At 34.0% G+C, this 15,460-nt stretch overlaps 1 protein-coding gene across 9 annotated transcripts in view; it reads right to left on the bottom strand.

Annotated features, from left to right (window-relative positions):
* The window catches only part of FOXP2 (forkhead box P2), a 531,560-nt gene that overhangs the window by 35,032 nt on the left and 481,068 nt on the right, over positions 1-15,460 (bottom strand). For all 9 annotated transcript variants that reach the window (XM_082846483.1, XM_082846480.1, XM_082846485.1 and 6 more), the window contains 4 exons: positions 11,157-11,370; positions 9,298-9,402; positions 1,760-1,847; positions 55-138 (listed from right to left, as the gene is read on the bottom strand). In XM_082846483.1, coding sequence (XP_082702609.1) covers positions 55-138; positions 1,760-1,847; positions 9,298-9,402; positions 11,157-11,370 — 491 coding nt within the window. The remainder of the gene's footprint in view (positions 1-54; positions 139-1,759; positions 1,848-9,297; positions 9,403-11,156; positions 11,371-15,460) is intronic.

Raw genomic sequence — 15,460 nt, 5'->3', positions numbered from 1 at the left:
TAGTCTGTTACATCGGTAGAGCTATTTACTGTTTATAAAGCAATATGCACTTACAGGTTTGGGAGACGGCTTGGGCTCTGAGGGTCGCATGTGCAAGTGGGTCATCATTGCTTGAAGACGTTCGCGTTCTTTAGAAAGCTGTTAAGAAAAAGTGAGATCAGAAGCATTTTAGAAATGACTGATACAGCTATTTTATTGCAGTGATACATCTTATCATTGAGCTTGTCTCCGAGTAATGATTTCTGCATATAAAAGTCTGTGTCCGTAGGAACTTATCTGGGACGAAACGCAACTTTAGATATGGAGGGGGGGAAAAACTTTTATAGCTTTCCTTATGTTAAAAGGTCAGAGAAAACAAATAACACTTCATCTTTTTGTCAATAAGAGAATTGAGGTCACAGTTGCCTCAACAGTAACAAGTTACTGAAACCATAAATTAGAAGGCCCATGGTGTCTCTTTAAAGTCCTGTGGACACTGTTAGCTATGGACTAGTGCCAGCAGCTGTGAAGGGGTGAAGGGTTCTCAAAGCGAAGTGCCTGCCAGGATTGTCTCCACACTTCATGCATTCCCACTGAGGTCCAGTTAGTGGCCCCTGCAATCTGCCATCATCAATCTAATTCAATAGAGTGACAGAGACCGGGCAGTGTGAAACGCTGAACTCTGCCACGGAGTAGGCGTCCACACTTGCGCTGGGTCTCATTACAAGTGACGGACCTTACTTTTCCATCAGTCAGACACATCAGGAAAAAAAAAAGAGGCATAATTGGTCACACTGCAGACTGTCTCATCAGCCAAACTCTTAGTTTTAGTCTACCTTTTATAAATGGTAAACAGGTTTACAAAAAAGCTTTTTAAACGACAGCAGCGACAATGCTTTTTATGTGTTCTTGATTATTTTACAAGTCAAAATATTTTTAGGAGCTCCCTGGAAAAAAGCAATGACATTTATGCATTTAGTGAATGATGAATTTAAAACAATTTAAGACGTAAAGTATGAAGACAAATAAATTGTATGTTTAATTAAATGAAACAAGGTACTGGTTTGATTGAGAAAAAGTAATCTTAAGACGAAATGCTAGAGGAAGCCTTAGAGGGTTAGAAAAAATGTAGCAAGAATCATATTGTGGGTGATATAATTGTTTTATGATCAGTTTTATGAGTTCTATTTATTTTTGGCCAAATTCTGTTTCAATATGAACAGTAATGTTCTTTAACTTAAGTTAGCAGCATTTGATACAATACACATATTACCATCTGTGATATTGTAAATAATGTGCCATTACTCCAAGTCTTAAGGATTCTTGTAAGATCTTTAATTAAAAATACACTAGAGGTAGAAAAGGAAAAGATTTTATTTAGAGTATTAAATTACAGGCATGATACTGTAAAGGCTTTTTGCTATAATATAAAATCTCATGGAAAAAAACAAGATTAGCTCATGTAAAAACTGTCTCTGCAATAAAATTATATCCAACTGGGGGGTTGGGTCTAACCTTTCATAGGGAAACTTAGATTTGACTCCTTTGGGATAGCCAAATGTATATGATATAGTCTAAAGGTTATATTAAGTCTAAGTGGTGAGTACATTAAACTACAACAATCCACCCTGAGGTATCGATCATTGCTATCACTATAAACAATCTAAAATTCCTTGTATTTCTATGAGTCATTGTGTTAAAAGACACAGGATCTGCCCAGTACTCAATTTAACGACCAGAAGTCAGAGAAAGGAGTCCATTAAGGAAGGCTTTGACAAACCTGTATTTCTAACTGCTGCACCACCTGCATTTGCACTCGACACTGGGCAGTGCTTCTGTCGTCCAATGCATGTTCGTTGTTAAGGTGCCTAAACAAACACAAAACACAAAACAGAATGTTAAGCCACGGCTATGTCAGTGGCATATGCTCCACTTAAAACCACTGAAGTTGTATTTCCTCCACAGTGGGAAAAAAGAACACTTTGAAATGATACCAGAAAAGTTAAATAGGCTGATGTGTTTAGTGCAAATTATTTACGCAACATAAAGAGACCCTTCAAATAGTAGAAAATGTCATTGTCTCTAAGCTTATCAGTTTTTACAAAAAATATTTTCCCCAAACCATTTGCAGAATAATAGTAGAAATCACTAGATGAATTTCATATACTCACGCCATTTATTTTTAAAAAGGACACTTTATAAATACATGAACCAAAAGTAACTCTGAAGAGAACAAAGACAATTCTCTATTCCATTTTTGTTAAAACAGTTTGTGGTCCCTATGATGTTATTTAGTGAGCCATGTCTTATTTCACCAGGATGTGGTATGAATTATGTAAAGATGGCAAATTATCGTCCCATGGAAACATCAAATACTTATGAAGAATGATCACTTGTTATTACTAATAATTAAAGTGCATTGAAGATTCTGACAATCAGAAGTGTAAGATTGACATTTCATGTCTAGTGTCCTATTTGGGAGACATCTATTCTAATCTTTCAAAAAAGTAGGGAAAGATAAGACATTCTCATTATCTTACTCTAATCTTTATTATGTATTAGTCTATTATTATTTCATAATGTTTAAAAAGATCTCTTTAATGAGTGGTATGTTGATACATCAAAAGTAATTTAGCAGAGCAGCATCTCCAATGAACATGAACATATTCAATAATATGTACTTTGTAATATACCATTTATTTGCTGCCTCCTAAAATTAAAAAAGTCATCTTCAATTAATTTAATATCCTTTGGTGTGTCTATTTCACCAATGGGCAAACTAAGGCAGCAATTTAAGAGATGTTCTCATCAATGTATCTAAGAGAAATATTAAACCAAATATTTACAGAATTAAATAAGAATTTATATATTTCTCCATCTGGGCTCAAGTACCATTTAGAACGGTATAATAGTCTAAAAAGTTTAGTGCAGCCCTAATTTTACTAAAATTCATCAGAAATACTTTTGTGGCCATTCAAATGATTTACTTACGTTTCTTGAAATCGATAATGAAACAGAACAAATATATAGACAGACAAATGTGTAACACATATAAAGAAGTAATTTACAAACATGTAGGTTTATTTGTTAGTAGATCTAGGTTCAGCAGGTAGAATTTGTGCGACTCTGCCTCATCCTTTGATAAATTAAATCAGTTTGTTTCAGTACTTCCTCACTGATCATGACAACAAAACCTCCGTGTATCTTAGCACAACTGTCATTCCTGGTTGAAGAGAGACTGTGGACTAAAATAGCAGGGTGTATCAGGTCAAGTTTAAGGTGTATGGTTATAGCGCAGGAAAGGCACTTGTACTCCACCTGCCTGCTCTTAGACTGCCTCTGTTGGTTTGGTTAAGAAACTAACTGAACGATACACACTACTATATATAAAATAGGTAATCAACAAGGACCTACTGTATAGCACAGGGAACTCTACTCAATACTCTGTAATAACCTATATGGGAAGAGAATCTGAAAAAGAATGGATATAGGTATAACTGAATCACTTTGCTGTATACCTGAAACTAACACGACATTGTAAATCACCTATACTCCACTATAAAATAAAAATTTAGAAAATGATTTTCTTAATAAAAAATTAGATAAAATAAACTGTAACAAGAACTAAAATTCACTCATGCTTTCTGAAAAGGAGGCACGGAATGTCAGAGTAAACCACAGGTTAGCTTATGACATTAAGTGTCACTTATTCCTAACAGGACAGTTACAAATTGTTTTTCAGGTCCTCCCCCCATTTTAATGAACAACGAGTCCATTTTCTATCAGTGTACTGCAACAGTAGTTGTACTCCTAAGGCTTGATCTCTTGAGGAACACATGTATGTTTGTTCCACGGTCAGTCTAAATGCATATTTTTAAAAATGCTTCAGCTCTACACAAAGATTAGGGTGTAAATGGAGTAAGATAAGCAGAATACACAGCTCTGCAAGAAAAAGATATATTCAGTTTAACATGTTTATTTTTGCATGAAATTACTTTTTAAAAAGGTTTTTTGCACACTTGTTTACTTCTTAGGGATAATAATTATCCTATACTTAAAGAACTAGAAAAAGTACAAAATGTTTGCATTATATACTTGGGTCTTAGAGACCTATTCAATTTATCTCTGCATCTTTTATTAGAATAGAGACTGTAGACTACAATAATAGCCAATGAGGTTTTGTCTTGATTGAATTTTTCAGTGGAACACAAAAGAACCTTGCCATTAAAATAGTCCTTTATTCTCCTGTATGAAGGGGAAAGGTTTTTAAAGTGTTGTGATGTTCAGTAATGAGCCTCTATCTAAATTATCATTGGTGACAAACTCACAAAGCACTTTTCGAGGACACATAGTTATGAAATGCCAGAGCTGCCACTTTCTTTCCTGTAATTATAGGCTAGCTTGCAGCCCTTCAATGATCATTTATAGAACAGCCTCCAGTGGATTACTGAGAACTTGAAAAACACATACATACCTCTGCCACATCTCCCTTCTCCTTTCCTCGCTATTGTTTACCAGTGATATGTAAAATAATAGTGCCTATTCATTCCCCCTACTTAATTATGCCAATCAAAGTACAGAAATAGTGTCCGGATATAAATACAACGCAATAAGACTAAATAAACAGGCTGCATATTAACAGTAAATTATGAATTTATGTATTTATGACTATTTTGTGCCCAAATTATTCTCTTTTATGTTTTTATAACTATCTCAGGTACTACATATTGCTGTTCAAAAATTCTCTATGATTTATAAATCAAGAATGAGATAATACTGAAAAATGAGAGGATTGGTAGATTTTCTCAGTCAGTGCCTAATTGCTGTTTCAAAATGCATATGCAAAGGGACATTTCATTAATCATTTAATCATGTCCCTTGCAGGAAGTTGGAACTAATGTTGCAAATACCCTTTTCATATGAATGCTCCATAATACTATCTTATGCATTTGATATATTGCCTATGTCATAAATTATAGCTGCTTCAAAAGGACCAAGTGGGGTTGTTATCCCTGAAGATGCTTGTTACAAAACCTTTATTAAGTTTCTTTTTTTACTTATTGCTAGTTCTATTTCACAGCTTCGTACTAGCCAACAATAATACTCTTTCTGATGGCAAAGGTCTGTAAATTACCCATGCAATCACTAACACCATTTCACAGGCCTGTTCTACTTCTACTGGTCTGCTAACAAGGCGATTACACACAAATTACTGAATGCCTATGAAATATTTAAATGCATTCTACTCTACTATGCATTAATAAGAGCAAAGCAAGCTCTGGAATTCTGGTTAGCGCCAGTCCCTAATGTCCCCTAATGAGCCTCTTACCGAGACTGCAGTTCAAACAGAGAGGTGAAGAAAAAATGCAAAGGGTGCCTTCAGAAAGGCAGCACTGAACAAACATTGTGTGAGCCAATTCTAATTTATGGGTCACTTTATAGGTATATTGATTTTTGTTTTCAAAATGGAATAAATGATGTGGTCAACTGACGTTCTTTCAAAACTGCATTGAATCTACGTGCTAGGTAAGGTAGTGCCCACTAGGAAAAAAAGTGTAAATAGGCAGTCAAATTCTTTCTAAAAACAATTAAGCAAGCGTTTCAGGAAGACAAAATGTAGGAAAGGAGCTTTCCAATTTATTTAATGCACAGTTCTCTTTAATTAAGCTTTTAAGGTTATGAATGCATGTGGTAACTTCAATTATATACACCCCAGATTAGCAATTCTATTTTAACCTCTAGATTTTTTTTCAAATTCATTTAAAGTTACAGCATTTTATAAGCTAAAAAGGGATCAGATTTAAATCCAAGTATGTCAGAGACTGTTTTAACAAAATGTTTCCCTTGCATATCACTGGTGTTTGATTTATTTTGCATCAAGCTTTTTACGTTTAAACACTGACAGGAGTTTAAATACAAAATGTTAGCTGTCACTATTCATTTAGCTGATTATGTGAGATGCCTTAGTTTTGAGAGATGGGGGCACTGTCACCAAAAGAAACAACATTCTGACAAGTTCAAAGAACGCCTTCTTGAGGTCATAATTTTGTAGCCATGCTGCCTAGTCAAAGACAAAGAAATAGACAATACACACTAAGTAAGAGCATAATTTTTAGAGTAGTCAGCTGCAAGAAAAAAGATAACACATTTCCATTAAATATTGTTTCTACTACCTTTTCTATTGCTCTTTATACAGTGTCAAACCTTAAAATTTTAGGCTTTGTAATAAACCTAATACATTTATGTTCGCCAACTAATTACTCCTTAATAGGCTGACATTTTATTGACACTAACCATTTTGCCATTCTTCAAAGAGTATTTCTATCTTTGTATCTCAGACCATGTTTTGTTTGCTGGCATCCGCACATGCAGGTTCAAGAACACTTGTCTGCCAAATTGAATGTTATGTTGTAAACCTTTTGGTTTAAGCTCTAAAAGTCAATCCATCTACATTCATGCTGACTTAGGGCCATGGAATGATAATTAATTTTGCAGACAAACTACACTAAAATTTTGTTGGATATTATTACACTTTGACATTTATAAGACAGTAATGAAGAACTAGTATTAAATGCTTTTAGTGATCTAGTGAGATCTTCAATGAGTGGTCAGAAAAATGGTTACTTCTGTCAACACCTACTTTATAGTAATTCAAAAATTTTCCTAAACACCTTTTAGTCTAGACTTTCTTCTTATATATGTATATATGGCTAAGAATATATATGTTATTCATAAGCAACTGTCCTCTGGTGGATTTTCGTTTGGTGCTGGGCAACAACAGAGGAATTCTGCCAGTTTATTTGGGGATATAATGTGAGAAATGGAATTTGGGACTCAATATATTTTCTACTATCCTTTGCTATTAAACATATGTAGGGTAAATAGTAATAATGGATAGCTTCCTTTTATTTCAAACCAATGGATAAGCTGACTGATACAAAGTACAGCTCAAGCTGTACAATGTATTTCTAGTGCATTTTAGAAATAAAAATGCCACAATAATATTTTCTCAAACACCTTTTATAGTAAACACTGGGTACAAAATTTCTGGAGCATGGATAAACAAAAAACCTGAGAGCTAAAAACCTTTCACAGCTTTTTGACTTGCCTGACATTTTCCCCCTCAAGACTCTCAATCCTCTCCATTATTACAAAAGAAAAGCAAAATCTTCTTTCCAAGAAAATCTGTATTAGTGGTGATGCCTTCTTCGATTCACTTTCCACATAGACACTAAATCAACATTTTTTTCTGAATAACTGAAATTAATTTAATAAAACATTATTTTATTTCTCTTCAAATTTCCCACACCTTTTTAAGAAAAAGACAATACTAGTATGGAAATATGTCTAATATTTCATTTCAGTACAGTACACTGGCATTAGTTCTATCAACAGAATTTATCACAGATCTTTGACTTACAGAATCTAAGCATATCATAACAAAAATGGACTAAAAAAAAGGCCTTAAAATCTACTGTCATTTGTTCTGTCATCCCTATAAAGTTAATGGGTTGGAAAAATGGTCTGTCTTTGGAAACAAAGTTGATATTTAATTGAAAGGAAATGCTTTTTTAATTGTAACTTCTTCAGTTTTTCAAAAATACTAACTTGAATATGAAAAAGACCCATGGAGGGTAAAATGAGAGTTCATATTTATAAGCTTGTTAGTAATAAAAATATGTATACAAATTTGAGATGAATAAAAATGCTCCTTTCCATGGGCCATAAAGGAAATCATACCGAAACAAAGACATGTATTTTTTTCTTAAAGCTTTATTTTGAATTTTGTCAAAAACAACAACTTAGAGCAATAAAATATTTGGTGACTGAGCTAGTTCTATGGCTTAAATTGCCATATACTGAAGAAATAGCAGCAATAGTCCTCTAAATAACCTTAATGATAAGGAATAATATAACATATTAATAAGGACTAATATATTCAAATGAAGAAATATGAAATTAGTTCTTTAAAGAATTATATTCTTATATCTTGTCTTTATTTTAGCAAATGTTATTTTTCTTGGACAGGAAAACTTTAGCAAAGTTACTTAACATTTTAAGAGCTCTCTTTGCTTAGAACGGTCAAATCAGTTTCCTATCCAACAAAATGGTAGCTCACAACTGTTCAGGATAATAGGTGTGCAAATTTTCATTCAAGGCCATGTAGAAAATCCATAGTAATATAGGAAGCATTTTTTTTCTTTTAATTGGTCAGAAAAAAAAATAGTTTAAAAAAATCCTTGTGGAAGTCTTACTGTAATTCAGTTATACAGTTATTATGATGCCAAGTGCTTGTGCCTTGTTGTTAAGGTGCTTTTGCTCTATACTCTGTAGTCTACCATTTGTAAACACATCTTTTTGATGTTTCTGCCAACATCCTGGCAACAAAGCAGTGCAATTTCAAATGAGCTAATTAACTTAATTGTTGATGAAGCATGAAACAGTTCATTCACCCTGTTAGCTGCTCCATGACAACATAAGAGTCTCAGCCTGTGAAGTTACTCATCTCCATAAACCTATCTGTAGCTCTCTGTTTAGATCTCTTGTATACTGAAATTGTGCGTGGAAAATGTTTCATGAAAGATGCATATTCTCATTTGAAAAAGAACCTCTTATGAATTAAAAAAAATAAATTATCGCTGTATGAAGAAATTAAGGATACACAAAGTTGATTTTAAGCTAGAGAAGCCATATAATCTATCATACAAACATAGGGCCATGTAAGTTTCTTTATGATTCTCAGGGCAACAAGTAACAACATGGAGAAAATAACAACTATCTTAAAATTTTAGTTACTATTAACTTTCAGTTTTTTATTCTTGCTGTTAAATAAATACATTAAATATTATTTAAAGTAAGAAATATAAAGTCTGCAATAAAAAATACACCTTTAAAATCTCTTTTGTTTAAATATATGTATGTGTATATATATTATATATATATATATATATATAAAATATGACTTCTCACATAATGTTACTGGAGATTTTTCTTGAAACCTTGAAATTTAAGTGAATCCAACAAACACGTCTTCCAGTTATTAATGACACTGCTATACTAAGGCTACTTCTTTTTTCATTCATTCAAAAACTTTTATTGGATGATTTGTAAAATGTTCTCATGAAAAGGTAAAGAGGAAGAGTTAACCGTCTTAGCCTGACTTTGCTAATCTACTTGTTGGAACACACAGAAAACTTACAGTGTGCCTTATGATGGACCTTCACTTTCTTCCTTCAGCTTTCTTTTGTTCATTTACAACTATCTGCTTAAAACTCCCATACAATCCACTCCCTCCCCTAAAAAAAGTAAAAAACCTACTTTAAAAACTGTCCAAAGTCTTCACAAATGCTTTCACAGCCTGGCCATTTGCAAACTCCATGGCCGTAGAGAGTGTGAGAGGCCCCAGTCTCCTCATGTGATGAGCTGCAGCAAAAGAACATGGCATCAGATTGATCTCAAAAAGCCATAATCGTTGCAGGCTGCTAGCGCCTGTCAGGTTACGATCAGTGACAAACAGGTCAAAACAGGTCAATTCAGCTCAGAGCAGTCAGAAAAATTTAATCGTTCTATTGAATAGTTCAACTGCCAAGGCTAGATGATGTTCCAATTAGAGGAGAAATAGAGCCAAAGATGACTGTTAATAAACGATGAAAAACTAAGAGGACTGTATAATATCATATGCTAATCCTGCCATATGACCTTAACGTAACATTTACCTCTAAATAAAAATATATATATTCATATGTGGTCAAGTGAAAAAAACCTGTGTTTTTAAGAAAGTAATAGGAAAATCACCATAAGATTTTCGAAATGTTCTTTTCAGGGAAGATATGGACCTTTAGAATCATTTACATTGTTTAATATTTATGTGCGAACCATATATGTTTCTGCTAGTTACAGCTGATTTAAAAATTCTACTTTGGAACGGTATTCATTAGCTATCTCTTTCTATAATTATCCAAGACTTTTGATAAGTGAGTATTATATCAGATAGATCCTAGAGACATCAACCAACTTCTGAACTATATAATCATCAAATTACTCTCAATTAATACAACAGCGTGAAAGCATTCAAAGGCATACCATTTTATAATAATGAAAGCTAACAAGAAAAAATTTTTATGATACTTCTAGGAAGACAAAAAACATCACCAAACTATAGCATTATATCTTAAACTGTACTGGAATTATATGTACGTTTCTTTGAAAAAATATTTGCTTAGGGGAAAGGGTTTGTGGCAGCTAGGCAGGTATTCACATACATAACAGAACACTATTAATCCACTCCACTTAAATATGAATTTTACAGCTATATATCATATGAGACTAAGCCATTCTGTTAAGAAGTCCTACACTTATGCTTCATCTTTTAAAAAGATAGTTTTCATATTGAGCAATATTTTAGCTTCTATAGTTTATGTAAATTACATTAAAGGACCTGATTAGATAACGATATGCCTGCATAAATAGAACTAAATGGACAAAAAGGTACATGGGTGATCCTTTTACAAAGGCAGTTTTTACACAACTAAAATAAAACAGTAGGTTGAAAAATTACCTAATATAATGTACTCAGTGTTGGTAACTGAAATCAAATAATTTTTCTTTATGAGTATTGAGGCAAATTTATTCAGAAAGTTACCACCGTAATTTCATTTTTATTATATATTTATAATTCCATCATGCCACAACAATAAAAAAGGCAAACCAGATCTTCTATCTTCTGGTTTATTATACCTGTGTTTATATGTTTATGTATATCTATTCTCTGATTTGTAAGCACATGTTTGTAACATATATAAGGGGGATATATATGCATCTTTAATTATTTGAAACTGGTTAAGTTTTAAAATGGTAAAAATGTTCTCATTTCAGCAATCAGGTTAATCACAACATTTTAGCCATAAAAATATATTGACACAATAATTCTGCATGCACTTATTAACAAGTAACTTTCTTCAGTAAATTCCCCACTCTATCCATTAAACTGCTGGTATATGAACTGCTTTTTTTCTAATGAAAATGATATAAATACAAATAATCTAAAGGTTTCTATCTATTTAATTAGTTGTTCTACACATTCTGCCCCTGTTAAGTACAAATCATTATTTTTAGTTTCACAAATGGTGAAAGTAAAGTTTGGTGATATGTAACAGAATGTATCTCCTGAGATTTACCTGTCTCGCCTTGCATTTAGAACTGAAGACTGTCCATTCACCATGGAGTGATGGGTTATTGGTGGTGACGCTTTGGAAGCGGTGGGGGAGGTAGTCGAGGAGGAATTGTTAGTAGTGAGGTCTAGCCCTCCATGCTTAATGCCGTTGTCTTCCATACTGTGAACTCCAGTCACTTCTTTCCATAACTGCTGAATCTCAGCAGGACTTAAGCCAGCTATAAAGTGAAAGAAAGCCCCACTAATATAACAAAGTAAATTTCATATAATGAGCTTAGTATTATCACTGGATTAAGGCCAACCACAAAAGTGATGTTACCAGAATTATTAATATATGATAATAAACCACTTTATACCATCAGCACTATCGTTTCCTCTTCAATAATCAGTTATTTGTTAAAGACTACCAATTCAAGAACAGTACTAGAAATAATAGTATTGGGAATAGTATCAAGGATCAGTAGGAAAAAAACACAGCAAGTTCCATTTGAAAATTAAACTATTCAACTTTTAACTTTTTAACTAACTTTATTCAAGCTTTTACTTATTGCTAGTATGAAGTTTTTATCAGTGAGGAACTGAAAGAACATTTGGAAATAACACATATCAAAAGAAATGGAAAAAGAAGTAAGGTGGGAAACACAAATGTCAGGGGACAACAGCAAACATTCAAGTCAAAAGAAAAATAGATTTGACAATTATCTAGTTATTTTGATCTTTCTCAGAATGGCCAAGGAAATAACTGAATTTCATTCTGAGGTCCTGAATAAGCCAATATTCTAACTTACATGGATCAATTAAGCAGATAATATCTAAATTTCTCCTTCATTTTATGACTGATAGAATAAATCAACTACTCATTTTAAACAAATTCCTGGCTCAGATTATGCAAATTTACCTGACTTATGATGAATGAAAATAGAAAAGCTAGGTACACTACTTTAGCTTTTCACTGTAATTTTGAAATAAGGAATTGAGAGACTGTTATTTACAGTATTTGACTTACAAAACATTACTTATATATGCCAATTTCTGTGCCTTCATATATTCTTTATGTACCTTATGCTCCTTAATCCTTACTACAGTCCAATGGAGCTGACACTTTTATTGTAACCAATTTATTTACAGATAAGGAAGCAAAGAGGGAGAGAGGTTCAAAAATATATCTAAGGTCACAAAGCTTATGTGTGATAAAGCTGGGATTTCAATCCAGGCAGTCTGACTTGAATGCCTTAGCTCCTAAAATATTTTATTAAAAATATGAAAACTGCTGAATTAAGATATACAGGCGGAAATGTACTTGTAATTATAATTGCTATCATTTATTGAGCATCTACTATATTCTGGCGCTTTACATTCATAATCTAAATTAACCTCACCTGACATTAGGAATCATTACATTTTATTGATGAGGGCATGGAGGCTCAGAAAGATTAAATATGTTTCCCCAGTCACTAAGCTCATAACCAGTGGACAGAGTTCAAACATGATGCCCTGTGGGTCCAAAATCTATGTTTTTTATTACTGTGTTCATCTACAATATCTGATATAAGGATGGAAATGCTAATCAAACTTCCCCTGCCCCTCCCCCCCACATCAGATGCTCTAGTGACGCTGATCAGTTGAGAGCTGCGTGAGAGTGAAGTGGCTTGGAATAGGCAGGGGAGACTGGGGAAAGATAACAGAGTACGATGGTGAGGAGAGCTCTCTCACCCCTACCCCTGCAAGTGGAAAAAATCATTGATCTAGACATAGTGGTAAGTAGCCCAGAGCAACAGAAGAATTCTCACTGTTCCAAACATAACTTCTGGTCAAATTATTCGTCACAGTGGAAACCTTAAACCGCTATGCCTATCACAATTTCAAACAGACAGTGTTACTGAGAGCTACCATTCTGGTGATTCTGGCTCCTCAAGATTTGAAGACATGGCCTGAGACTAAAGACAAGACAGGGTAACTCAGATTCCCAAAGTTATTAAAAGCTGTTTTTTCTAAAAAGAAGAGGATGGGTTAATAAAGAAAGGTATTTCTGTTACATAGGAAATAATTTCTACATAAAGATTGCTTTAATTCTAGCTTTAACCTGGGATATTGAAACTTTTCTGACTATGACTTTTTGTTACCTGGCTGCATGTATTATGTGTCCTAACAGCAAAACTCCACGAGTAAATCCTTTTCTGTGAGAGCATCAACACATCCTCTGCATCAGAACTCTCTGCTGCCTCTCCGCTCCACCGTCAGCTCTTGCCTGGACCACTGCTATAGCTTCCTGACTGTCTTCCTGTTTTCACCTTGGCTTTGGCTAATTTACTTTTCATCTATCAGCCCAAAGTTATCTCTCTAAAGGTAAATGAGGCCACGGCACTTCCCCAACAAACCCTCCAATGGCTTTTCAGCCTCCAATAGCTTTTCAGCCTCCAATGGCTTTGAACTTAGAGACAAAAAAAAAACAACAAAACTTACCATGGCCCATGAGGTGCTGGCAGTTATCATTTGGTTCCGGCCTGTCTCTCTGACCTCATCCATCGCTGTCTCTCTCCGTTTCATTCTGTTATACTAGCCTTCTGCTCTTTCTCGAATGCATCAAACATTTGCTCCCTTTTGAGCTTTCCTCTGGCGGCCCTCACAGCCTAGGCCCCTCTGGTTGCAAATCTTCTCACGAGTTCTTCCCTCCCTTCTCTCAGGTGGTTCAAGGGTCACCTCCTGTGAGAGGTCTCTGTCCACACTTATCAACCATTGCCCCTCCCCACCTGCCTTTTATCGTGCCCTTCCACCTCACCCTACTTTATTTTTCTTTAGGGCATTTATCGGCCCCTAAACTATATTATTTATTTGCTTTACAGTCTCCCTCCACCATTTTCTAAGAGCAGGGATTTCTTATTTTACTTATTTTATAGACCCCCCCCCCAGTGCCTAGAACAGTGCCTGGTATGTGCTCAAGAAATAGTTGTTGATTTAATTGATTAAAACGGGTTCATACAGTTCTCGAAGACATATTGGTTTGCACACGGAAGTTCTGTGACTCTTAGAGGTCACACTATTTATAACCATTGCTCTCCTATAAGGCCAATGTCTAAAGAATTATAAATGGTACTAGTTGATTCTAACAGGCTGAGTGGCTAATAACATTTTATATTTTGGCTAAAGACTCTTAGACTTTTTTTGAAACTATACCAGTTAAAGATGTTATTAATAATTTAGTTTTTGGATTTTATTAATAACTTAGTTAACCTAAGTATCCACTTCCCTTCTAAAAGTAGAAATCCATTGTACTATTCATTTGCCTTGAAAATTAGTGGTATCACCATGATATCACGATGATAGGGTGACAAACAGTAGGTACATAAACTTTTGATAAATAAATAACCTGCTCAACATCCAAATAACGATCCTTAATTAAAAGAATATTTTAAAAATATTAAATATTTATATATTTTAAATATTTAATTTTAACTATTTTAAATAAGGGACAGAGAATAAATAATGTCAAAAAGAGATTCCTGTTAGTGAAACTAGCTCCCCAGAGCATCTACATATTAGAATCACTTGGGGATCTTTTAAAATTTCCAGTGCCGTGACCATAGCCCCAACAAATCAAATCACAATTTCTAGTAGCTTTTGAAGCTCCACAGATGATTCCAATGTACAAATAATTTGGGGGGAATTTTTTTTTAAGTAAACTATTACATTGCCCATGAGACAAAGTTTTCGCATCAACTTGCTTAGCTATTTTCTATGGATACAAAACTATTTATGAAAATGAAACAACTAGCCAATCCATTTTGCAGCACTTTGAAAGTTTGGGGAGTTTTTTATGTTTTGATGTTAGGCAAGAAGTAATTTACTTTTTCAGGCAGTAACTGTGTTCTATGGAACAGTACTCTCGAAATGCTGTTAGTCTAAGATATCTCAGAAGTCTGTTGTTTCCCTCTTGGAGACCCGTGGTTCACGTTAGCAAGTAAAACAGTTCTGAGATATCTGTCTAGTAACAAAGACAACTTGAGTCTCTTTCTTTAACTCAGTGTTTTGCAAATATGTTTGAAGGAAAAAAATTAACTCAACAAATTCTTTTTACAATTACACTAATTTATTTCCGTTTTAAATACCAGGTATAGGCTTAGGATTCAAGTGATCTCCAACCCAGGCCCCTTCCCTGAATTGCAGGCTGCCTATCTGGCATCTCCACATAACCCTAACAAATTCTCAATTCTTACATGTCCAAAACTAAGCTCCTGTTTTTTCAGCTCCTCTGACCCCAACTCACTCCTCTAGCAGGTTTCTTTGTCCGTTTTATTTAACAGATACTTA

This window comes from Leucopleurus acutus, assembly GCF_964270905.1.
Source record: "Leucopleurus acutus genome assembly, chromosome: 9".
Classification (NCBI taxonomy): Eukaryota; Metazoa; Chordata; class Mammalia; order Artiodactyla; family Delphinidae; genus Leucopleurus; species Leucopleurus acutus.
Note: the sequence above shows the minus strand (reverse complement) of the source record. Positions and strands in the feature narration are given on the sequence as shown.